Genomic DNA, 26,634 nt, shown 5'->3' on the forward strand with positions numbered 1-26,634 from the left:
TTATGGAGACTCTAGAATTTCTCAAAATTTGTTTGAATAGTTTGAAAAGTGCTGTCAAATGCCAGACTGCGCCTTTATTTTGACAGCCTGCCCACCACATTAATAGTGTTATCAAAAAAAAAAAAAAGACTTATCACAGAAGAGCATAGTAACCTTTTAAAATTAAGTGCTTTTTAAATAAGCAACGCCAATAAAAGACATTTTTAATACATGCCAAACCTTTTTCCCATCAATAATTTTCAAATCCTTATTCCCCATATGGACCAGTAGCATGGAGCTTATTCTTCTTGACTTACCATATGCATCCTCACAAAGCTTAAGGAGCAACAGCAGGTCAAATCAGCTGGCTTTAAACAGGCCGTTCTGGGCTGTCCATGGGTTATGATATGATAAACTGCTGAGGAGGCCTTCAAGTCTATCCAATTAAGAGGGGATACAGAATCCTGACTTCAAGGACCAGAAGCAATTACAAATTCTGACAGTAGCCTATTTATTATTAGATGCACATTCATTCCCCTCATGCTTTTTCTTCCTGCCTTCATTTAACTCATGAAATATAACTACTAAGCTACATTGTCATAGGTAGGTGATATATATTTGCAAATGTTTGTGTCAGAGGTTTGGAATTCATGCTGCTGGCACAGATTTGGTCAGTATTGTTTCTTTGTTTTCAGGCATCTTTAAAAAATTTTTTATATATATATATATATATATATATATATATATATTATTTTAAAGTTTAGTGTTCTTAGTGTTGTCTTTGTTAATTTTGCCCTCGTTCATTTATCTGCCAACAATTCATTTTGTTTTATTATCAGCTTTTCTTGTGCATTTAGTCATAGTTTCTTTTGTCTTGTCTCATACAGGCTGTTGGTGAACAAATCTTGTGTAATATAACTTGTGTTTGTTTGTTTGCTGGTTTTTATTGTATTTGTTATACTTGTATTTTTTACATTGTTTTTGCCATGAAAATAGCCTAAGATGCTGACATGGCATTAAATAAATATATACTACTACTACTACTGGCTGTTGGTGAGTAGTTCTTCCTCATGCTTTCTTGTTCCTGGATTATTGTGGTTTTAAGTAAATGCTGCATTTACATCCTCCTTCTTGGGACCCATATTACAACTGCATTTTTAGGTTTTCTGTTGATATTCAGTTCATTTACAAGTACAACACAGCCGTATAGCAAAAGGACTATAATAAAATATTGGCTAAGCTAAAATGTAAACCTGAAGCAAGACAATCACAAAGAAATGTGTGTGTAATACAATATGATCCTTTATACAATTCTAATGTTTTGCAGAATATTAATGATATGCAAACACACTTTATGTTCACAATATTGGAACATTTGTTTCAAATGAAGAAATATGAATGAGAAAGTTTGATTGAATCTGTTGACAATATCTTTGCCTTTTAATTGTGCCTCTTGAGAACACTATGTTTTGTTTTTCAATATAAATAGTCTTATGTATAAAGATGCAGATCTCCTAAACCCCCTCCACAGGGATAATAATGGCATGTTTCTTATAAATAAATAAATAAAGCACCAGGCAATATAAAAAGAAACAAAACTCACAAAGGAACTGGTGCCAGACAGTGTATCTTACAAACCACCTAACTTCAAAGTCTATTCAAGCACACATAAATGTGATCAAAGAGATTGTACTCCATGGAAACTATACTTTTCTCTTCTTATCCCCCAATCTTCTAATGTGCTGACACTCAGGGCTGTATAAAGGCGTATTTGAATACAGCTGTAGAGCTACAGTACATGTGGAATAGAGGGGGGCAAGTGATACCCAGAGAACAGAGGGTATAAACAAATAAAGTCATAGCCACATGAGTGACATTTAAGCCGGTCAGTATTGCTGAGATTCTCAATCTCTCGCTGTATCTTGATATGACAGCGGTTCTCACCATCTCTGCGGGAATTTTATATTCAATTACACTCTGCATGTTTGAAAACCTCCCAGTAAATGTCAAAAAATAAATAAGGTGGGAAGCCATGCACCGTGATTCCCTTGAAGATGGAGATCTGGAGTCACCGTCTACTTTGAAAGGAATATTGAGGCTTATGCTCTCAGCTCGCTTCCAGGTCACTGGAACATTGAGAATCAGCACAGACCAGCCCCACTGCTTCACCCTGAGCCTCTGCCTTTGTGGACACATCCGACTTTCATAGACGTTAATAAAACATCTACAAAAGCTTTTTAAAAGTAGATTACGCCTTTATGAGAATGTGCCTTTGCTACTGTTTGAGCAGGTATCAGGGAAACTATAGTGCTAGCTGCCACTTGCTGTACTCCAGTGAATAGTTCTCATTGTGGGTTTATTTCTGAAGGTCATTTATAGTCTTGGCTTTATTTATTTAGTTTGTCAATGTTTCTCTTTTTAATTGCACTGCACAGTGAACAACATAGTTTGAATAGACTAATTGTGGTCAAACAAATGCGAGTTGTCTTGAAACACAATAAATTTGACGTGCACGCCCATCAGCAAGGTTTGTGCAGTTTCTACCTGGCCTGACTGTCAGGACAAACAGGAAGTAGGAGATTTCTAGGTTACTGCTGGAATCAATGTTTTAACGACAGAGCCAAAATGCACAAGGGGAAAATGTCGCAGAGCACTGTTAAATATAAAGTACTTGCAAGCGATGTGCGAGATGAAAACGACAACGATTGTACCGAAGATGAGGACGATGAAATTACGATAGATTTCCATTCGTAAGTGACAAAATGAAAGTAAAATTTGCAAGACGTCTGTTGCGCAAGTTAAATGTCATTTCAAAAGAATCTGCTTTAATGTCAAGAGCATGTTCTCCTATTTCGTGGCTGCTATTTTCTTTTAGGTGCTCAATAGCCTTCTAAAGACGCGACAAACTCGAAGAGCACCTGCAAATGCTTCGTGTTGTAATGGGATCTTTCCCGTGTCCCGGATTTTTACCGTGTCGCGTCGCTAGCAGTGTAGATTCCAGTATAAATGTTCTCAGTGTTGTTATGTCGCTATAGATATTCTTTTTACAATTAATTTAATATATAATTATTTAAAATTCTCTTTTAATGCTTTCATGCCAAATTAATTTAAAAGCAACAACCACACACACAAAAAATAAATAAATAAAATGTTTACAGGAATTAAATCCAACCAGTTCACAAAATGGTTCGAATGATTCAGGGAAATGTTTTTGTTTTTTTGTTGTTGTTGTTGTTTTCAGAAATCTGGGATTGTCATAAAAGTAGCCTAGCTCTTGCAATATAACACAAGTCATTCAAAAACTTTGTGTGAGGAACAGACTGGAATTGATCAAATTCCCATCATCTATGCTTGAAAATTGCAGTTTGCATTTTAGACCGAAGAAGTGATAGCAAATGCTGCTTGTTTTGTGTGCGTCTGAACACGGGTTCACCAGTTCAGATGTGAACAGCATGGGTATGACAGAATTTTCATTTTTGGGTGAACTTTTCGGTGTCCAGCTGTGCATTGTATTCCTGTTATAAGCCACAAAGAACAAAGTGATACGCCGGCAGCTGATATAGTCTACTCAGACTAATTCAGAGCAGCATCGCAGAAAAGCAAAAATTTGAGCTTTGTGAATAGGCTACTGCTCCTGTGGACTCCTCATTGTTATTGTTATTACAATATACAGGCCCTTCATCAATCAGGAAGGAAGGACAAGGAAAAGAGACACCTGTATCAGGGTCACAGTGGCTGTGATTCTTCTGGGAATTGTTTTCGGATTTATGATCTGTGAGTGGAATGGCTATTGGCCTGGAATTGAGGAGTGTCTGGACCTTTCAGATCATCAAGGCACTAACAAGACACACAAGATTTGTGAGGATGAAGACCACAAACACCACCATGAACATCATCATCATGATGACCACGACCATGACCACAAAGATGGAGATGATCATGATATTCACACTCATGAGCACAGTCGATCGCTGTACCACAATGCTGCTATCATCACAGACTCTGGCAAGACTCCTTTCATTAATAATTAGAATACAAACAAATATGTGTATAGTGGCAGAAAATCCATAAATATGTATCAAACATATTTAATGGCTCCTGTGTGACTTATAGCAAACTGTTCCAGTATTGGTAAGGAGCTTCTTCTGGAGAGGGGGAATGTGGTCGATGCAGGGATTGCTGCTTTACTCTGCCTAGGAGTTGTTCATCCACACACCACTGGATTAGGTCAGTAATACTATCATGCACTTTTCATCACTTCACTTCTACAAATCAAATGTTTCAGTGCACAGTCTTGGTTGGTTAGAACAAAAAGTAAAATTCTCAGTGTTGTAGTCGAAACCAGCACATTGGAGTCTGAGCCAAGACAGAGACCAGAAAATTGTCAAGTCTGAGTCAAGAATAAGTCCATATGGTTCTGAGTCCATGACAAAACCATTAACGTGGACTCAAACATAGTCTTGGTCTTGACTAGGACTCGAATGAGTTGGTTTTGACTACAACACTGCCAGTGTTATTAACATTCATAATTGATTTTGAGATATATCATTGATTTCTAGCTCTTTCTTATGCATGATGTAATTTCCTGAAATCTGCGGTTTTAATGTTTAACTTGCAATATTGAGTGTAATTTTCTAAAAATAGCATGATCAAGACTTGTTGAAGTGTTATACATTTCAAATGGTTTTAGGGAGTGGTTTTTAAGACTGTCTCTTTAGATGTAAAATAATGCTTATGAAAGGTTATAGAAATTAAGCATGGAAAAGCCCATTAGCAATAAAAAAATCACTCCTACATGAATATATTTAAGCAGTTAAGACTCTCAAATGCATACTACTTGTTGTTAATATCTACAACTAATTAGCGCCGCACTTGCCTTTCACAAGGTTACTAAAAGCATAAACTGCTTTTTGAGGCTGCTGAATGATTCATTCATTCATTCTTCCCTTTCCTTCAAGGTGGAGTGTTTTCTGCAATTTTGTACAATCACACTACAAAATCATTTAAAGCGATACATGACACCTCTCAGAAGTGGCCTACATATGGTGCTCCCTCATTATTGCAGGGCCTTCGACTGCTGCATTCCAAATACGGGCAATTAGAATGGAGTCGACTTTTCGAGGGTGCCACAAAACTCGCTAAAGAGGGTTTCCTTATCGATAGAATTCTCTCCAGGGCTTTAGCAACCCACAAGGACAAAATACTCCAGTCAAGACTGTGCGATCTGTTTTGCGATATGACCGGCAGTGTGAAATCAGAGGGAGAGCATGTTGCCAATGGGCATCTATCAGAACTTTTGCTGAGCGTCAGCCTAAATAGTTCCCATTTCCCTGAAAACCTGGCCGTAAAATTGGCTCAAGACATTTCTGAAGCAGAGAGACCGGCTTTCCTTGCTGCCGCTCAGGCCAGCGGCGGAGAAATCAATGAGCCCCTTATCGTGACAGAGGAGAAATACAGTATTCTTTCAGCCCCCAACCAGCTCACAGGTAGAATGGTATCCAATATATTAGATAGAGTCCGAGAGCAAAACCTCACTTTTCAGAGCCACGGAGATCTCGGTAATGCCTTTGCCTCTTATAATGCCCTCCTAAATTTGGCGAATGAATTCTTCAACACAAGTCAGAGAGAGATGTTCACATTAAATACCACAAGCAGTCATGTAGGAATCCTCGATAGTCACGGCAATTTCATAGTAATCTCCACCTCGCTCAACAGCACGTGGGGATCTGGGCAATACTTACCAAGTAGCGGAGTGATTCTCAATGACTTTACCTCAGACATCACTCAGGAGCCTTATTTTAGTTTTCCTCTAGTGCTAAGTATAACTGAAGATGGGGTGGATGATCCAGATGAGAAGCAGTTTGTTGCCGTGACCGGAGGGCTTTCTGCCCTGCTTCATTCTGTGGTTATGCTGAGAAACCTGGCTGACGTTGGACTGTCTGCTCATGAGACTCTGAGCAGCCCTCTGCTCCATATAGAGCAGGGGGGTTCCGGGTCTCTGTCTGGCTGTGTTTCTGGTGTCACAAACAGCTCTGTTGTCTTCCGGTTGTTTTCAGATGGAGACAGGCCTGAAGAGAAGGTGGGCGAGTGTTCTGATTGCTTTTTGTCCATGCTGCTGCGACTGAATGCAGAACATGTAGGAGCTTACGGAGCTCCTGCTATTGAGGTCCATGCTGATGGATACTAATGCAAAGAAAGATCTGTACTGTAATGACATATCATGTAAAAAAAATACTTAACGCACTTTAAGAGCGTTGCACTCACACTCCACGACTTTTTTAAGAGACGGTCTTTTGATTATTTTCAAAAATACTGCTTTTTTTCCCCAGTGAAGTTACATCCTAAATGTTAAATCTTGTGAATCATAGCCTATGCAGTGCGCACAAACCCTAACAGGTTAATCGATTTGATGAACCTGATGAAGGACTGCTGCTTTATAATGTTATTTTGATAAAGGTCAGTTACCAACAAACACTTACAAATGTTTTTATGTAGTTTTCTGCACTTTTTTAAATTCGTTACTAGTATGTGTATGTGAAGGTTATTTGTTTCTGGGCTTGCTGATGTCAGAATTATGTGATTTATTTAGATGAATTCATGTGAGATTTTTATGAGTTGTGTGAGGGTGTATAATTTGTGGGACAAAAAGCTTTTGTTTGTAAAATCTCATAAGAAAACATACCTATTTTATGCGGTGGCAGTTTTGTATGAATTTGTACGATGTGAATCATATGGAAATGTATGATTTTTAGGGGGGAAAACCTAACTGTAAGTGGAGTGTAAACACTTCCTATGAAAATGTGTGAATGAGAATTCATACGAATTCACCACCAATTAGGTTCAAAATAATTACGATACGATGTATTTATTTTTATATTTTTTGTTCAGATTACAATAGGTGAATATTTTGTGCCGATGCAAAATATCTCACTGCCGCTGAAGCTAATTTTGTGATTGTAAAAAAAAAATATTTGGTGGTCTGTCTGTCTGTCTGTCTTTGTGTTGATTTGCTGCACTGTCAGTTTTGATTTAAGTTCTTTTGCTCTTCCCCTCATCCTCTGGGTTATGAGCCAGGAATTATGAGCAGAATACATCAAGAGACTCCCCCATTTTTGTTTCAGAATCTGTCATTATTGTTTAATGCTGGAGTGTGTTCATTTTTTGCTTTAAATACTTTTTCCTAGGCCAGTTTATCAAGTATTTGTGCATCTCTGTCATTACTACTGAAATAACAACAGCACACAAGGTGTGGAACGCACAAAACCAGCAGGTTTTGATGATTCCTCATATACATACTATAAAATGCACTGATGCCAAAAATGCAAGACTTGAATAACATGCATGTCTAATAAAATGTAAATGATTAATAGAAATGCACTACACTTTATGTATTTCACTGGTGAAATGTTTAAAATGACTTTATTCCTACTGTACGTGTTGAATTGATTGCATTAAAATGCTTTACAGTTTTTCTGGATTGTTAGTCTTGTTTCCTGTTCAACCACAATGCTTCATGTGTCAGAGTGGGTGTCAGGCTTAAGTGTCGCTCATTCATTGGACTAATTCATGTCCTGTCATTCTGCCCTCAGTGGCTGCAAACAAATTCATATGCATATCTTAATTAAAATACGTTACGCTGCTCCTCCCATTTGCAATGTTGCTGTCAGTCCAGACTCCTGCTGAGCCACTTCCTTTGCAATACAGATACTCAGACAGAAAGCGCATGGATTAGATCATAATTTTAATACCATGTTCTAATTACACTGCAAATAGTGGACATTCTGTGAATCAAAACTGATTTTAAAAGAGTGAAATAAATGGTTTTCATTAGCTCAGAGGCCTAAATCGTTTACCTACTCGCCATCTAGAAACTGCAGCCAATCTCACCGTGTCCCCCATCTCAGCGTGACATCTCTCATCCATTCCCATTTTGACTAGAAAAATTGCAAAAGATTGCTCCGACTTATGACAGAGCCTTAGCGAATATGTTATGTGAGGAGAAATGAGCATAGTGCCCATTGGCAAAAAGCTGAATATCAACACAAAATGCAAAATCACACAAGATCAAGTTTAGAGAGGCCTTGATTTGTTTGTGGATGTGGGAGGTACAGTACATACAATGAGGTTTATAGATTATTATTGCAAAAACAATTTAAAGTACACCGAAGTACATCTAAATTAAGTACAGTTTGTTTCTGAGCAAATAAACTTCACGACCGGGCATAAATGTTTTTTCTTTACAGCAACTTTGCCCATATTAGGACAATGATAGCAATGATTTCATTTCAGTTAGAATCACTGGACGTCCTTTCAATTAAAAGGGGGTTCAGTTTGGAGAACGATGATAATTATTCATTAACAAGTAGCATGACACATGATTCATCCCCAGTCATAGGCAGATATGATAGAAGAATATATTGTACCACTGTCTGGTGTCAAGACAGAAAAACAGACCTTAAGCTCCATGTTGTAAGACTGATGTGTGATATGAAAGCGCATAAGCCGGGAACTTTAAGACACACATCCTCATAACAACTGACATACAGAGGATGATGTTATGATATGAAGTTAGGAGTAAATTATTTATTTTTTTGAATCCCAGAGGCCCCTACTTCAATATATCAGAGTATGACAGCAGTCTGGTGTGCCAATTTCAAGTAGTAACACATTACTTTTTACACCTAGCCAAATAAAGAATCTGATTTGATACCGAAAAAATAAAACGTTTATTTGCTTCATAATTTGCGTTTGCTTTAAAATGTCTCCCTCTGATCCTCACTAGGTAAATACAACAGGAAATATGAGGTTATTTATCTGAGGTTTCGTATTAAAACCTGGTCTTGGCAATGGACACTTTCCTAAACCCTCTAAAAATCGACAATCAATTATGCTGCAAAGGCAATACAATGCAATCCAAAGTACAATCAGACATTCCACTAAAAACAACTATACTATACATGTACACATTGTGACTGGATCATAACTATACTTATATTTAAAAAATGTACAGTATCACATTTTTTGTGTCTCAGTGCAAAAGATGTTTAGAAAGAAAACTAAAAAAGCAGTGCCCTTGATACATCCACATAATGTTCTTCCTTTGCATCCTCTAAACACAATAAAACATTTGGTCATCTGAGTGCCAGAAAACAATGAATAAATTACATGACACATTTTTCAATTTTACAGTCACTGTCAATAGCAGCAGAAAAATCAGCTCAGACGGTTTAAATAATGCACTAATAACAGTGCATCGCTGTACTGACACAAACCATTCCCATATATTAACAATGCAAACGATATTATTAACGATAATAGTAATCCAAATAACGATGACAAAAAACTTGTACATACAGTATATGCAAGTGCGTGTGTATGTCTGTGTGTGTTTCGGTCAAAAGTTATTTACAGTGCATCAGTAAGTAAGTTCTCTGGCTTTGTTTTCCGTGTTTTTTATAATCCAAAGGAAGGAGAAGAAAGGCAAATAAAAGTCCATGTTGCTAAGCATCATCAGCTGGTGCATATGCTGTTGATGGTAATGATCGCTGGGTCCACCAGTCCCATCTCCTCGTGCTCGTTCACACAGAGCTGGTAGCCACAGCCTCGCCGCCGCTTCAGGGGAGTGACTTTCACGTCAGGTTTGGCACGCGGCGGCAGAAGGAAGCCGACGCTTCCGGCGATGAGCATGTGCCAGATGCTGTGGATGTAGAAGTAGTTCTCCTCTGTCTCCACGAAGGCGTATAAGGCCACCGCTGATGTGGCAATGGTGGTGCCAGGGAACAGGAAAAAGACCCAGCGCTTCCAGGTCGGCGGGTAACAGCGGCGCCGGCGGATGGTGCGCACAGTCTGAAGAACACAAAAGTCAGTCATGAATAAATCAGCACAGAGAAAGATGCATGAATTAATAAGACACACGGACCAACTGGGTATCATCAAGTTCACCGATTCTGGTTGTCTCAAAGACTGAACTTAATCAATTAAGTACAGTTAACAGTTAAGTATTACCGTGTTTACTTAAAACTAATTTAAAAAACTTTTTAAAAGTATTAAATCTGAGATTATACTGAACATAAAATTATTTTTCTGGGTCAGTAGCTGAACACGCTTCTGGAAGCCCATTTCTGCCACTGCTTTGGTAAATCTTAATTGTGACATAAAAAGTCATAATTATGACAAGTTTAATTGAGACACTAAGTCATAATTATGAGAAAAAGCTAAAAAGTTATAATTATAATATTGTGACTTTTTATTTCATAATTTAGACTTTTCCCTCAATTATGACTTTTTATTTCTTTCGACTTCCATAGTTTAAAGTTTTTATGTCAGAATTTGTACTTTGTCACATTTATGACACTTTGTCTCAAAAATATAACACTTGTATAGCTTTCTTTTTTTAATGTGGCAGAAATAGGTTAGGTAACTTGATTTAACCCAGTGTAAGAGTAGCAAAAACACAAACGTTTAATTTGACATTGACAAATAATAATAATAATACAAAAAAAAAAAAAAACTGGTACAACTGGAGTGGACTGACCAAAATGAGACTGACTGACCCAAATATGACTGTTTTAATAGTATTTAAAACACCCTTTTTATTACTTACAATAATGGTGCAACATAATTTTTTAAAATCCAGCTGGCTCAGATATCTGAGCTCACCCCATTAGATTTAATACCCATGATGCTTCTGCAGACCCATAAAGATGCTCTGATATACACGAGCTGCTGCTATTAGAGCTGGATCCGAATGCACACAGTTATAAAGTTGGACATACAATTTACAGACTTCATAGGAATTCAATTCTCCAGCTTGTAGGGATCCTGATATTTATGAAGACCATAAAGCACGCTGTCCTCCCACACTTCACACCACACACTCTTCACACCGCTCATGCTCCTACTAATGCCATTACACGGTATTAATCTACCAGCTGAGTGTAGAGAAACACTGTTACACAGATTAACAAATGTAAACTCTACGGTTAGAACTGGAGAGGCTCTTTTGCACAGTTGTCACTAGTTTGTGTCCATCAGATTTGCTCTACCACCTATACATGTTCTCCAAGTCATTATTAACCTTCCTTCTGCCCTGACAGTGCAGAGAGAATGAAATGCTATGCTTTTCTCCCTGTCTGTCATGACATTTCAATTATAATGTTCCACTGGTTGACGACATGAAGACTAGAACTTTGCCCAAGGTTACAATTTTTTAGCCATGGCATGAATTTTAACTGTGAAAAACTGTCCTGTGCAGCTGAGGGAATATACAATGGGAGCTCTAGCACACATTCAAAGCCAATGTTTAATATCCTATGACAGTATAGCAAGCCGCAGGATTGAAAGCAAGGGCCCGAAATGGCCGAGAAGCTTTAAATTTCATGATTCTACATAGTTACCGCTGTCGAGCATGTGCAGCAGTCAATCAAACACACACACACACACAAACACACTCAGATGACTGCTGACGACTCAATCACATTTCTCCTGCATAAAGAAAGTTGTGGGTCCTCCAAGACATTGCATATTCCCTCTGATTACGGATTCGACTCCAGCTTTTGCCGGCTTCCTGTGCAATTTCAAAACTGAAGTTACTAAAGTTTGCGAAACTTTATAACTGCTGAGGAATTCCATTTCTTGTCACATTACAGTCACATACTTCAGAAGATCCTTATCTGAAAATGTCCCGGAAAGCCTTCAAAGCCATTATGTATATTTAGTCATTTCCATACATTGGAAAGAGCACTCACTGAATCATTTCTTACGCCGATTGTGCAAGTTTATTGAATTTACTGCTCAAGTGGCCTTGACAGTTATTTTACATGCATTTCTGTCAAAAATGCATTTGATGAATTTTCCTGATGACAGTTCAGCTGTGATTCAACCTGCATTTTATGCCAACACCCATTTATTTTATTAAAGTTTTGTCTTTGAAGATACTGAAGTGGTAGAATCATTCCTCAGATTCACTGTTCTCTTTTATAGTGCTATAACATATCCATGTTTTCCTCTAAATGAGAATAAAAAAAATATTTCCTGCAATACACAAACATTTTTTTCAAAGAAATTAATAATAATAATAATAATAATAAATTGAACAACAAAAACAATGATGATGATGATAATAATAATAATAATAATTATTATTATTATTATTATTACTACATTAATGGTCATCTCAAGTTGAAATAGTCCTTAATCTAACAAAGGCACATTTTACTTGATTTGTACACTACATAAAAAAAAAAAATAAAACAAATATTTTCTTTTATTTATTTATTCATACTTGCTGAAAATGTGCATTTGTTATTATTGTTATTGTGGTGCTATTTCTACCTGTGCTGACCCCTAAAAATAACTTTCTTTGGTGTAACCTATAATCACATTCATTCAGTCATATTTACCTAATAAAAACAAATGCAGTAATAACAAAATAATTAATAAAAACAGTTCATTTAGACAGATGACAAAACATTTTTACAGTGAATGCAAATATCAGTATCATTATGAGTTTATAATGAGTTCTGTGGCTTAAACCATTAGGAGAAAGAAACATCCTGCCCTCGGTCAACATTTCCTCACTCATTAATCTCCAGGCACATAACAGGTGCATGTTGTAAAAGGACAGAATGGAAAATGGATGAGCTCTAAATGTGACACTTAACTGATGGGCCTAGTCTGAACCAACCCAACAACAAAACAACACTTCATACTGGTGCACATCACAGTAAACCCCAGATGTCCTGGTCTTCATGTAGCATGCTATTTATAGATGAGGATTATTCTCAAAATATGCTTGACTCCCTTATGTTCCTTTTGACTTACACTGAAATTGATTGTAATTTATATGTCCCATTGTAAGGCTGCTGTTTTGACAGTGGGGCTGGAATCCAACACCCACGGTCCTGACCACATCCTTAAACAGTACAGGCTGCTCCTGAGATGAATCACACTTATTTAACCACCTCTGAGGGATATGTACTAATATATTTATAAAGAATTCATCAGTCAAGCAGGATATGCCTTCAGATATTGATTGGATGACGCATGAATCAATAATGCCTGGACACAAGCTGAAACATGGTGCTTCACGCCTCAAATCTGGTTAGCATGCTTCTGGAGCATTGAAATACAAAGCAAAATGTATTATTAGCCCACAAACTACTCAGCATAATTGCTTATGTTTTCAGCAGTTATTTATCATTCTGTCTGTGAGATGCTGCATCATGCATGAAGCTCAGGCAGTATATTCACAGCACAGAATAGAAGCTTATTAACTAGAAACTAGTTAGCATGGTTCAGTTACAGTAGCCCCTGTTGGTAGATGCCGTAAATACACCATCTGGCCAAAAAGAGTATCTTTCCCCATTCAAAAATATTAATGTATTCTGAAAAATACAATTTATCCCAGCAACAGTAAATCATCACAGTTGTCACTGTTAAATAAAACTGTTTAAGATCTTAGATTAAAGAAAAAATGAAAATTATCGATTTTATTAATTATTAATTGATTAATTAATTATTTTATTATTTATTAACTGAAATTATCTAAGTTGAAGTACTAAAATTACTAAAACTAAAATAAATTTGAGCTAAATATAAATAAATTAACATACATACATACATATGGGTAGTTGACAAATAAAAATTGGACTGTGTCCTATGGTGTGACATAGCAAAAATGTAGGAAAAAAAAAAAATGTATGAGAAAATGAGAAAAATGTATCTTCATTCTTAGAGTTACAAATAGCATGAGAGATTTATCTTCAATGTTAGAGTTTTTTTTTTTTTTTTCTGTCACACCATAGAACACATTGGGTCTCATTTATAAAATGTTGCGCAGAAACCGTCCTAAATTTGATTTTACGATCGTTTCTCAGAAATGCGTACGTGCGATTCATAGAATGAACGTACGAACAGAAAACGAGCGTACGCGCCTCTTTCAGATGTGAAATCTATGAATTGCAAATTATCTTGAACTTGCGCGCAATTGAATGGTTTCAGCTCTCTGCCTTGTAAACGACTCCTAATTAATATCATTAACATATAGAATATCACCAATCATCATAATTTAGAACAGCGACCTGCAAGAACAGCTTACATTTGAAAAAATCTGCATTACTCCGACAATAAAAAGTGCGTACGACCCTGATGTTACGCTAAGCACTTTTCCACGTCAAAGACCGTTTTTATAAATATGAGCGTTGGCGTGGATTTAAGCGTACGCACACTCTAAGATCAAATCTGTGCGTACGCACGCTTTATAAATGAGGCCCATTGATACGTCAACTACCCATAAATACACTGTACAAAGTAGAAGTTTTACGGGCCTCCCAGACAAATTTCTTCAGTTAGTGGGGAAATCATAAATATTTCCTTTTAAATTTACAGCATATCATTTCTGTTTGAAATCTGTCAAAAATAACTTCCCATATATTCCTATGTCATTGGGTTACAGTATATATAGTAGATACCATTTCATAATATTTGTCAGAGAGTTTGTAAAGTGGAGTTGTAAAGTGGAGAAGTGGAGTTGTTGATAACAATAAAATGCATGAGTCATGGATCAATGTGTACAGAATGAAACAGAGCCATGGGAGGTCACCACAGAGAGAAAAACAAAACTCTTTTAAAACATTACTGTTGATGACCACAGAAAGTTTGCAAAGACCTCCTCCAGGTTCCAAAGCATCACTGAAAAAATGAAATATTTTATATCTGAGGAGAAAGAAACCTTATCCTGTATGTGAAGCATGGGGAAGTGCAATGAAATTTGTCAGCTTTGCTGCATCAGGGCCTGGCTGCACTAAAGTTGTATCAGGAAATTCCACAGCAGAAGGTGTTGAATGACCCTGATTCTGAAACTCAGAAGGGTCATGCAACATGACAGTCCAAATGTAGCTGTATATCCACATCAAATACATTCTTATTATAGCTTTGCTAAAACGTTAACCTCCAATAAACTGCTGTGACATAGTCAAAGCAGGCCATTTTAGCAAAACATCCCAAAACCCAATTAAAAATTAAGCAATTAACAATTAAAACACCAGTTAAAATACCTAACTGCTATGAGTGGTATGATCCAGAGAATTCCAAAAGGTTTCTTATTCTTCCCCTCACAATGCTATGGTTTAAACATCATGTGCCTTTATTTGGTTTGTAGGTGATATCTCAAGCATTATTCTACTGTAGAAATAAAATGTGTATTCCTCCAGCAGGAGTAATTTGATTTTACGTGTTACAATTCAAATTGTGGCTGTTATTGGATATACCAAATGAAACTCACATCTCACTGTAAGGGAAAGAGAGAAGACCAATCCAGACAATATGTTTCTCTTTGTCTCTCTGTCTGTGTATGTGTGTATGTGTGTATGTATGTATGTATGTATGTATGTATGTATATATATATATACACACACACACACACACACACAGTATCTCACAGGAGTACACCCCTCACATTTTTGTAAATATTTTATTATATCTTTTTATGTGACAACACTGAAGAAATGACACTTTGCTACAATGTGAAGTAGTGAGTGTACAGCTTGTATAACAGTGTAAATTTGCTGTCCCCTCAAAATAACTCAACACACAGCCATTAATGTCTAAACTTCTGGCAACAAAAGTGAGTACACCCCTAAGTGAAAATGTCCAAATTGGGCCCAATTAGCCATTTTCTCTCCCCGGTGTCATGTGACTCGTTAGTGTTACAAGGTCTCAGGTGTGAAAGGGGAGCAGGTGTTTTAAATTTGGTGTTATCGCTCTCACTCTCTCATACTGGTCACTGGAAGTTCAACATGGTACCTCATGGCAAAGAACTCTGAGGATCTGAAAAAAAGAATTGTTGCTCTACATAAAGATGGCGTAGGCTATAAGAAGACTGCCAAGACCCCGAAACTGAGCTGCAGCACGGTGGCCAAGACCATACAACGGTTTAACAGGACAGGTTCCAATCAGAACAGGCCTCACCATGGTCGACCAAAGAAGCTGAGTGCACGTGCTCAGCGTCATATCCAGAGGTTGTGTTTGGGAAATAGACGTATGAGTCTGATGAGACCAAGATAAACTTATTTGGTTCAGATGGTGTCAAGCGTGTGTGGCAGCAACCAGGTGAGAAGTACAAAGACAAGTGTGTTTTGCCAACAGTCAAGCATGGTGGTGGGAGTGTCATGGTCTGGGGCTGCATGAGTGCTGCCGGCACTGGGGAGCTACAGTTCATTGAGGGAACCATGAATGCCAACATGTACTGTGACATACTGAAGCAGAGCATGATCCTCCCTTCAGAGACTGGGCCGCAGGGCAGTATTCCAACATGATAACGACCCCAAACACACCTCCAAGACAACCACTGCCTTGCTAAAGAAGCTGAGGGTAAAGGTGATGGACTGGCCAAGCATGTCTCCAGACCTAAACCCTATTGAGCATCTGTGGGGCATCCTTAAACGGAAGGTGGAGGAGCGCAAGGTCTCTAACATCCACCAGCTCTGTGATGTCATCATGGAGGAGTGAAAGAGGACTCCAGTGGCAACCTGTGAAGCTCTGGTGAACTCCATGCCCAAGAGGGTTAAAGCAGTGCTGGAAAATAATGATGGCCGCAAAAAATATTGACACTTTGGGCCCAATTTGGACATTTTCACTTAGGGGTGTACTCACTTTTGTGGCCAGCGGTTTAGACATTAATGGCTGTGTGTTGAGTTATTCTGAGGTGACAGCAAATTTACACTGTTATACAAGCTGTACACTCTTTACATTGCTTTACATTGTAGCAAAGTGTCATTTCTTCAGTGTTGCCACATGAAAAGATATAATAAAATATTTACAAAAATGAGGGGTATACTCACTTCTGTGAGATACTGTATATGTATATATCTATGAAGAGTTCAAATGCAAAAGCCTCTAAGTGCCATCTGAAATTTTCATTTAAAATGTATCAGGCTGCCATGTTTAGGTTCAGTAATTTTACTCTAATGGCAATGTATAGGTCCTTTTCTGTGCAATTAAATTGAGATAACGGAACATAAATATAGCAGCCTGATAAAAAAAAGCTAATTTTTGTAAGAAAATTTCAGATGGCATTTAGAGGCTTTTGCATCTGAACTATTTATATATATATATATATATATATATATATATATATATGAATAGTTAATTTGCAAAAACCGATAACTCCAGTTTTAACAATTTTCAAAAATCATGTTTTTTCATTGTGCATTCCAATTAATCTCAATCAAACCCCCCTCTGGTTTATGCATCCCTGCCTCTGCTGAATTATTTTTAAAAACATCCCACGATCTCACTCTGAGGTCCTGATCTAAATCAAATGATTCGCGATACGTGATCCGATTAGAGGGCTTCGAAACAGTGAATAATTTTGCGACTCAATGGTTTAACTGATTCGGAGTTTCAACAAGCTCCGTTGATACTGTGTACTTTGCCTGCTTTCTCTATATAATTTATTCGTTGCTTGAATAACCATGGAAATGAAATCATTACAATTAATAGGCCTAACTTACAATGTTTTTAATAGATTGTGATCACGTTAAATACAGTTTTCGTCGTATTAAAAACATGTCATGACATGACCCATTAGGCCTATATTACTTGCCTAAAAAGGCGTGTTTATGATATGCATTATTAACAGATTACACTAAAATTAGGTTACTTAGGCTATTACCTTCCTCCTATGGAGAGAGAAAAAAGTTTTCAAAAGCATCTACCCCCTCTGCTTTTTTCACAAATCGCACCCTGTATGTATGTATGTATATAATATATATATATTCTTCATTCCAAAAATTAATATTTGATAAAATAATAATTACATTTTTTAAAAGTTTGATGTACACTGATGAAATTATACAGTATTTGTAAAAATTAGTATGCATATGGAGAAAATTACAAGAAAAGAAAATCACTTTTTACTTGCTCTAATTTAAGCTTTTGGTGTACATTCAGAATGCAGAGCCCAAAAACACAACAAGAGGATCACAGAAGATAATGATAAACTGCACTGTAAACAAATTGTGTGGATGTAGCATGTCACAAGCTTGATAAATTGTAGCTTTTTCCTAAGTGCTAAAAAGGATGTGAGAATCACACAGTGGGACGCTTTGTACTGTGTTTGCGTAGGCTCGGGGAGCTTTGAAATAGAGGTGTCAACTGACATGTTTTAACTACAAAGCCATTATGTGCCATGGAGATGATAGACGTGTGTATTTGACAGTCAATGTCACATTCAATGAATTTTAGACAGAATTAGAGTAATCTGTACTCTTGTCTTTCAATATGACATTCATAAATGCAAGAAGATTTCAGCTTATTCATGTATTTAGTCTGTAGTGTTTATATTAAAAGTGTTTGCAGTGCTGTGTTAATAATAGTTATTTATATTAACAAAAATTTTAACAACATTCTTTTGCATCACCAGTTGTCATAAATGTAAACATCAGGTTTGAGCGTAGCAAATTTGTAGCACATCAAAACCAAAATAACAAAATACAAAATAAAGTGTCTTTTATTCTGTTCAGATGTGATTTTCCTCATCCTGTTCTATTAGAAGCATTATTAGTGCCTTCAAATGTAAGTTTAGGTCACGGGAGGAAGAAATGATCTCCGCTTGTCGTAGTCTTGTTGAACGTTTGCTATTCTCTCTCATTATTTCTCTCTCACACAATACAGTATATCTTTGTAGCTGCAAGTTCACTGGCTCCTCTTCTCTCTGCATGTATATATCCAGCAGCACATTCGACTCAAGGGAGGACGTGCTTCTCACACTCAACTGTAATTTGCCAGAGGCTCTGGCAAAGACTTTTCCTTGTCCAACACCCATTATTTTTTATCATTTCACTTCAGGAAAGCAGTGTGGTCGCTTGAGGAATTAGCCTAAAGTACAAGCTGCCTGGTAATGGAACAGCAAGGGCGTCTCTAATACTGACAGAACAGAAAAACTTTTAATGCCACACCATGCTAATGCATAGATAAATGCAGCCTTGAACGAGGGGGTGCATGCTGGACCAGGTAATGTGAAATGCCTTCATAAATTATAGATATTGAAAAGGTGCTTTGTTGTCACTCACAGCCAAAGAAAAAAATAGCGCTGGCATTTAACTGCCGGATCCATCAGACTGAAAGAATAAGGTTATTTTTGGACACACAGGCACATTGCCTTCTAATATGATGTTTCCATTACATTTGCAAACAATCATAAAATTTATTGTATCCACTTACAAAACTGAAAAGCTTTGAAAAGTTGGTTTTGCTGGCCTGTTGGCTAGTTTTAAAAGGGTTTTGGGCCTAGTCAAGCTAAGACCAGCTCAAGACAAGCCTAAACCAGCCAAGGCATCGATAAACCAGCTGCGAGATCAACTGGCAACTTAAAACCTGCATGGCCAAGCTGGAAGACCGACTAGACCAGATGGGAGACCAATTGGCTATCCGGTTAAACTATCTAATGACCTGCTTGGCCAGGCTGGAAGACCAGCTAAGACCAATTTAAACCAGACTATTAAAGTCCAGCACATCAGCTTTTGCTGGTTTACACCAGGAGTTTCAGCAGGTGTAGGTTTAGAAGAAAAAACTAAGGTAACAATTACTTGTGACAAAAAACAATGCATCTATCTTGCAACCACAACGCCAACATCTGTTAATTTTTTATGCTCTGAGCCATATAACTGAAATCCATTCTGGCATGATTTATTGATATATTACACATTTAGTAAGGATGCATTACAGTCCTAAACACATGGAATGTATGCATGTGCACAATGCTACTTACCCAGGCGATGGCCATGATGCCTAAAGCGAAAAGACTGGGGCCCAGCAGGTTCCACAGGCCATGGCGGTCCAGCTGTAAGGCCATTGACAGAGCCATCGCCCCCAACAAGTACAGCACCTGGTAGGGGAGCGGCAAAGAGGAAAAATATTAGTCCAAACATCGACAAATCATCATGTCTAAAGGCGACAGTGAATCCCCAGTCCAATTAGGACCATCTTGCATCGGCCACCCTCTGTCAGACAGACTGTAAGTAAAGAGTGGTGGTGCTAAAAATGTCTCTCTCACTCTCTTTCCTTCCCTCCTAAAGTTCAGAACTGTTGTGACATGGATGATTTGATTAGTGTCTGCAAACTGCAGCACTCAGCAAAACGCACGCAATCACCTAACGCATATACTGTAGAAGCGTTCTCCCTAGAGGAGAGCTATTTTTTCTTGTTCTTTCCATTAGACGTTTCCATCACAAACAGCAGACCTCTCACTGTATTTCTCTGATTCTCAATTACTCAAACATAAAGTTAATCACATTCTTACTGTCTTTCTCCGTGTGCGACTTTCCTTAAATCTCACTCTTTCCGTCTGCGGTTGAGCAGCTGAAGACTGAACTACAGAGACTATGCACACACCTGAAAGTGTCCACCTATATTTAGTCAGCTCCACAGCGAAATGTCACCATCATTATGACAGCACATGACAGATTGCTGACATTCGTATATTTACACTCTGTGTGAGTGCTTTACTGAGGTGGACAAAATTTCTGCTCTCTTGCACATCTTGGAAAGCTCTTTTCTTGGCAATAAAGTCCATGAAAAACTACTGGCCTCCATGAATCACACAAAATGAATTTATAGAAATTGATGACACAAGAAATATACAGCATTTCTGGGCCCAAGGGCCTTCATATGTAATTTTAACTATCAGATTGTGGTTCTTATACAGTGGCCCTAAAAAGAGAATTTTGGGCATATACACACTACTTTTCAAAAGTTTGAGGTCGGTAATATTTGTAATGCGTTTGAAAGAAGTGTCTTATGCTCATCAAGGCTGCATTCATTTAATATAAAACACAGTAAATCAATAATATTCTGAAATATTTGAAATAATTTTTACATTTTTTATCAATTTTAAAGCGTAATTTAACTTCAGTCTTCAATGTCACCTGATTGCTCAGAAATATTTTTTTCTAGAAACTGTGATACATGTTTTCAGGATTCTTTAATGAATATGTGACCCTGGACCACAAAACCAGTCTTAAGTCGCTGGGGTATATTTGTAGCAATAGCAAAAAATACACTGTTTGGGTCAAAATGATAGATTTTTCTTTCATGTCAAAAATCATTAGTATATTAAGTAAAGATCATATTCCATGAAGATATTTTGTAAATTTACTACTGTAAATATATCAAAACGTCATTTTTGATTAGTAATATGCATTGCTAAGAATTCATTTGGATAATTTTAAAGGTGATTTTCTCAATATTTGGATTTTTTTGCACCCTCAGATTCCAGATTTTCAAATAGTTGTATCTCGGCCAAATATTGTCCGATCCTAACAACCCATACATCAATGGAAATCATCAGCTTTCAGATGATGTATAAATCTCAATTTCGAAAAATTGACACTTAAGACTGGTTTTGTGGTCCAGGGTCACATATAAAGTTCAAAAGAACAGTATATATTTAAAATAGCAATCATTTATGACATTATATAATTCTTTACTGTCACTTTTTTACCTTGTTGAAAAAAAAGATTATTTTAATTTAAATGAATTGGTTTTGAATGGTAGTATAAGATTCAGTTTGGTTTGACTTTTTTCTTCTTTATTCAATGCAAACACATTCATTCTGAATATTAGCCACACTTACAAAACGTTTGGAGGCACAGAGTGAAGAACCACAAGGTTTATGGAAATTAAATTTGCTCTGAGTTTGCATCTGAGTGATTTTTACCTGTTTGATAATGGATTTGAGTCTGGCCATGGCGATAACAGTGACCCACACAGACATGAGCGAGCCGAGGAAGTCACAGAACTGCAGCACGTCATACTCCATGATGCAGAAGACCACAATGCCTGGCTGGTCACAGGCATGATAAAACTGTTCAGGGGTGAAAGAAGAAAACAAAAGGTCAGAGGAGGCATGAATAAAATATGACACTCTGACATGTCACTGGTTCTTAACTGTAATCTCCATACTTCAGCTGCCACTGATATGCTGAATTAGGACTCATGATGGGTTTGTGAGATAGTCAGCAGGTCTTCAAGCACTTATTGCGTTAATTAGGCGTATTTGTTCAAAACTGGAACAGAATGCAGATCTAGTATAACATATAAATTATACAACAGTTAGTTCCAGTTCTGGTCCATTAAGTTGATTTACAAGTTACAACGGCTTTGAACATATCTCATCAAGTCAGAATTTAGAGTTAGGATGATTCATTTTTATTATGTTTGAAACTATACATATCTTTATTTAATTTCAGATGATTCATGAAAACAGAAGAATATTACTGTCAATATTAATGTCAACATGCAAGTAGTAGCAACTGAAATGTTTATGCTATCCCCATTTTGGGTATATTTTTGACAGGTTTAAACCAGGCTTTCAAACTCACAGTGGAAAAGAACATGGTGAAAATATAGACAGACGCCTCCAGCAGGTAATGACTGCGGATGGCGATGGTCACAGGTGGGACGAACATCAGGTTGCTGAGGCACAGAAGGAGAGTTGAGAGCAGCTGGAAGCCGTATGAGTACGCCTCTGTGTTGTCCGTGCAACCCCAGCCATCCCAACCTAGAAAAGCACACACGCATTACTAACCAAAATGGTCCTAAGCTGGACTCAAAATGGACCAGAAAGATACAGTTTTAAGCATAAATCTTGAAAACTTCAGTCCCAGTTCCCTTTAATTACATGGAAAAATCATGCATGATGCTTTCCACAAAAATATGAAGGCGCACACCTGTTTTCAACATTGATAATAATAATAATAAATGTTTCTTGATCAGCAAATTGTCAGTCCTTGTGTCGTGTCTTGTGTGTTTCCCGCCCTCTTGTGTCCATTTATGGTTATTTTCCTGTCCTTGTTTAGTTTGATTAGTTAATATGATTTCGTTCAGCTGTGTGTGTTTGATTATCCTGTATATTTAGTTCCTGTCTGTTCAGTTCCTTTTGGTCTGGTCTACTCGTTACTACCCGGTGTTCCTGTGTGCCTGTGTGCCTGCCCTGCTGTATGCACCGTGACACAAATGAGCATATTAGAATGATTTCTGAAGGATCATGTGACACTGAAGACTGGAGTAATGATGCTGCAATTTCAGCTTTGCCATTACAGGGATAAATTGCATTGTAAAATATATTCAAACAGAAAACAGCTATTCTAAATAGTAATAATATTTTATAATTTTACTGTATTTCAACCTCAAGTTTTTGAAAATTAGTGCATACAATATACTCCTGTCCATATCCTCAAAGCAAACTAAGCAAGCAAAAGACAAAATAATGAAACACACACATTGGCAATGTATGTAAAGCTAACAAAGAAAAGAAAAAAAACATCACAGAAATACACATGTACTTTCTTCCTCGTTCACACACACATTCTGTTCCTCATCTGTCAGCTGTTGTAAACAGCTTCATAAATATAGATTGGATTCAGGCAGCCTACTGTTATATAAACACCATGAAGGAAATAGATGTACTGCACCTCTAACCTCTCATAGAAAATGCTAGAAAACATACCACAAATCTCTTTGATTATGAAGCCTTAATTAGCCAAACCACAAACAAAAATCCTCAAAGGCATGTCGTGATTGAAGTCTCGCTGAGTGTCGACAAAGACGGTCAATTGAGCTTTACCAGACACTCGAGAACAGAGAAGAGCTTTGCATGCGTGCTGTATCAGAGCACTCAACTGTTTGCCAGGAAACATTCATTAAAAGGGTAAATTTGTCTATGCTAATGACAAAAGAAGCTATGGGTAGGAATCCAGGGGGAGAAGGGAAACGAGGCACCAGAGCTTTATAATGGCGCTGTAATTGAGAGGTTGTGATTAGCATATTTTTCAGGATCATCAAATGTCCTCTAATTAAAAACCACTTGATTTGTGATCTCACAGTTGTACAGAAACATGATTGGCACATGTGTAATTGAAGCATTTAACATGCCAATTAACTTTGATTGGCATCTGACAGCAGAGGAGAAAGATAATAAATGGAATTATAAAATATTACTGCGATTATCATCATATTAACCGCAAGGGTGATAACACCCTGGGGAGGGAAGACAGACTTGTTCACTTAGTTAAATGACACAGAATTCCTGCTCCTTTATTTTCCTGAAAGATAAAGTTTCAAGGAGTTTTCAAGCACACATGTCACATTATAAGAATAGGAACCAAAAATTGTCCAGCACACCACTTCTAAGGACTACTGGGGGATTTCGGTGCCACTTTTGATTTGTGACACATAATTACATCTAATATGGCAAGTGCATGAGTTGATTATTGGTGAAACAAAACAAAACAAAACAAATTGAAATTGTAGCATTATGAAGAAAAGGCACTACCTTTCAAAAGTTTTAGGTCAGTAAGATTGATTGATTGATTGATTGATTGATTGATTGATTGATTGATTGATTGATTGATTGATTGATTGATTGATTGATTGATTGATTGATTGATTGATTGATTTTAAAAAAAAATTTCCAGCAAGAACACAGTAAAAAACATTTATAATGTTACAAAGATTTCTATTTAAAATAAATAGAACAAATAAATATAACTTTTGAACGTAACACAACTGTTTTCAACACTAATAATAAGAAATGTTTCTTGAACACTAAATCAGCATATTGGAAGGATTTCTGAAGGATTGGAGTAATGGCTGCTAATAATTCATCCTTGAATAAATTACAATTTAAAAGTTATTTAAAAAAACAATAAACAAATACGTTTATTTGTAATAATATTTCTCAGTATTTCTGATCAAACGAATGCTGCCTTAGTGAGCTTAAAAACCTTTAAAAAATCATGAAAATATTATCTATGTTTGACCTAAAGCCAACATGTACAAAATATATCAAATATTACAAAAATTCTTTTGAATATATTTTTACTTAAGTCCAGATGATATAAAAAGTGACATTAAATGTTTTTTTTGCTGATCAATTTCCACTCTTGCCTGTTTTAGGGTTAAAAATATGACTAAGTTACACCAATCATTTTTAAAAAAGAGAACACGAGGGTTAAGGAAGGCTTTAGGTGCTCACCTGCTTTACACTCGCATGCAGCATACAGGTAGTTGTTGGTCCGCAGGAGTTTGCACTGGCCATAGGTGCCACAGTCATTGATGCAGGGGGTCAGGTAAGAGCGGAGGTACACCTCTGCGGTTACATTAGTACACATCTCAAACCTGTACGTGGAGATGACAAGAAAAAGTGACAAGTCGAATATAAGCTTTTAGGAAAACTACAATGAATGAACAGTCTGAAATTTCTTTGAACATTCTGAGAATTCTGAAAATGCAGTTACAATACACGTGGACTGAAGCTTTTAGGGTTGCACAAGCTTTCAAGCTTTGTGTGACAAACAGCCCAAAATTCCGTGTTTATCACACACAGCGATAGCATGGCTTCACAAGAATTAGAGCTCACAAGTTGCATAGATCACAATGTTTTTTTACAATGTTTTTGTGGTGCTTTTGTGTCCTTTTCTTGAAGTTGAACAACATGAAGTTGAGTAAATGATAACAGAACCTTCATTCAGGCAAACTCTTCCTTTAAGATAATATGAGACGTGAATATTTGAATATTCGTGATATGTGAAAGTCGAAACTGATGCTATAATCTCCATGGTAGTGTGAAAATACATACTGTACAGCCTCTGTGTGCAATTTTGAATGAAGATATCAAGCTTAGCATGAATTCTCACTGTCAAAATTCATTTTCATTTTGAATGAGATAAAGTAAGGTCATGAGAGTCTAGGTCAACATAAAAGTGAATTGTTTCACAAGTACTATATTTCAGAGCAGCGAATGGGAAACATCCCACAGTTCACATGCTGCTACTACTGCACTTGCTAAATGTTGAAGAAGGTAAATACATGGAGCGCTATGAATATTTTACATCCTTTTCTCAGCAACTGCAGTCTGATCATTTAGTGCAGAAACACAAACAGAAAGACAAATAAATGTGCTCACCCGTGTTCAGTGGCACACAGGGATCGCAGGCTCAGATACCACGTGCCCGTTTGCGGGTAGGGAATCCTCAGCTTGGTGATATTTGCGGTGGTGTTAATGGAGAGATGAAATCCTGAAACTGATTCTGATAAAGAAAGAGCACAAACAGGTAAAGGACAAGACAAAACTTAGTGCCACCATTAGCTATGCTATGACTTAACTCACAATTATTATTGTGAGCATTCTTAAGAAAACCCTGCTAAGTGCATATCTGAGTGATGTGCTCAACCATAAAATGGACCATAAAAGAAAATTTATGTGGTAGAAGCAAGTTTACCACATCTCACCTGCAACCATGAAATGCAATTTATGTTGCATTTGCATAGAAATGGCGACATCTTTCTTTGTTTCACCTGAATTGTTTCCAAAAAAAGCACTTCATTGTTTTTATTGCCATGATTTTGGATCAAAGCCCTAGGGAACGTGAGTTGTCTTCATTAACATTACAGCAAAGGGCCTTGGCCCAAAGCAATTTAAAAGACAAACGGAAATCAATTTAAACATTGTCTGTCCCTAAACTTTTTTTTTTTTTTTCACTGGAAAATAAAGAAAATCCACTGCAAAAAAATTATGGTAACAGTTTTTCAACAATTTTTCACCAAAACACATGACACTAAAATAATGTCATGAACATTAACAAAACAACATAC

General features: G+C 37.0%; 2 protein-coding genes across 4 annotated transcripts in view; one reads left to right on the forward strand and one right to left on the reverse strand.

The window, feature by feature from the left end:
• The window catches only part of si:ch73-337l15.2 (glutathione hydrolase 6), a 29,291-nt gene extending 21,861 nt beyond the window's left edge, over positions 1 to 7,430 (forward strand). The window contains exons 1-4 of one of the 2 annotated variants that reach the window (XM_058774601.1): positions 2,525 to 2,729; positions 3,653 to 3,984; positions 4,093 to 4,206; positions 4,938 to 7,430. In XM_058774601.1, the coding sequence (XP_058630584.1) occupies positions 2,605 to 2,729; positions 3,653 to 3,984; positions 4,093 to 4,206; positions 4,938 to 6,166 (1,800 nt within the window). In that variant the 5' untranslated portion in view covers positions 2,525 to 2,604 and the 3' untranslated portion in view covers positions 6,167 to 7,430. Of the gene's footprint in view, positions 1 to 2,524; positions 2,730 to 3,652; positions 3,985 to 4,092; positions 4,207 to 4,937 lie in introns of those variants that run through there. The other variant, XM_058774603.1, reaches the window with a different exon arrangement.
• A 396-nt stretch (positions 7,431 to 7,826) lies between these two features.
• tmem8b (transmembrane protein 8B) overlaps positions 7,827 to 26,634 on the reverse strand; it is a 139,864-nt gene continuing 121,056 nt past the window's right edge. For both annotated transcript variants that reach the window (XM_058777690.1, XM_058777691.1), the window contains exons 8-13: positions 25,946 to 26,069; positions 25,016 to 25,158; positions 22,362 to 22,540; positions 21,698 to 21,844; positions 19,751 to 19,867; positions 7,827 to 9,825 (exon numbers count right to left, since the gene is read on the reverse strand). In XM_058777690.1, the coding sequence (XP_058633673.1) occupies positions 9,490 to 9,825; positions 19,751 to 19,867; positions 21,698 to 21,844; positions 22,362 to 22,540; positions 25,016 to 25,158; positions 25,946 to 26,069 (1,046 nt within the window). In that variant the 3' untranslated portion in view covers positions 7,827 to 9,489. The remainder of the gene's footprint in view (positions 9,826 to 19,750; positions 19,868 to 21,697; positions 21,845 to 22,361; positions 22,541 to 25,015; positions 25,159 to 25,945; positions 26,070 to 26,634) is intronic.

The sequence above is a fragment of the Onychostoma macrolepis genome, chromosome 05, assembly GCF_012432095.1.
Source record: "Onychostoma macrolepis isolate SWU-2019 chromosome 05, ASM1243209v1, whole genome shotgun sequence".
Classification (NCBI taxonomy): Eukaryota; Metazoa; Chordata; class Actinopteri; order Cypriniformes; family Cyprinidae; genus Onychostoma; species Onychostoma macrolepis.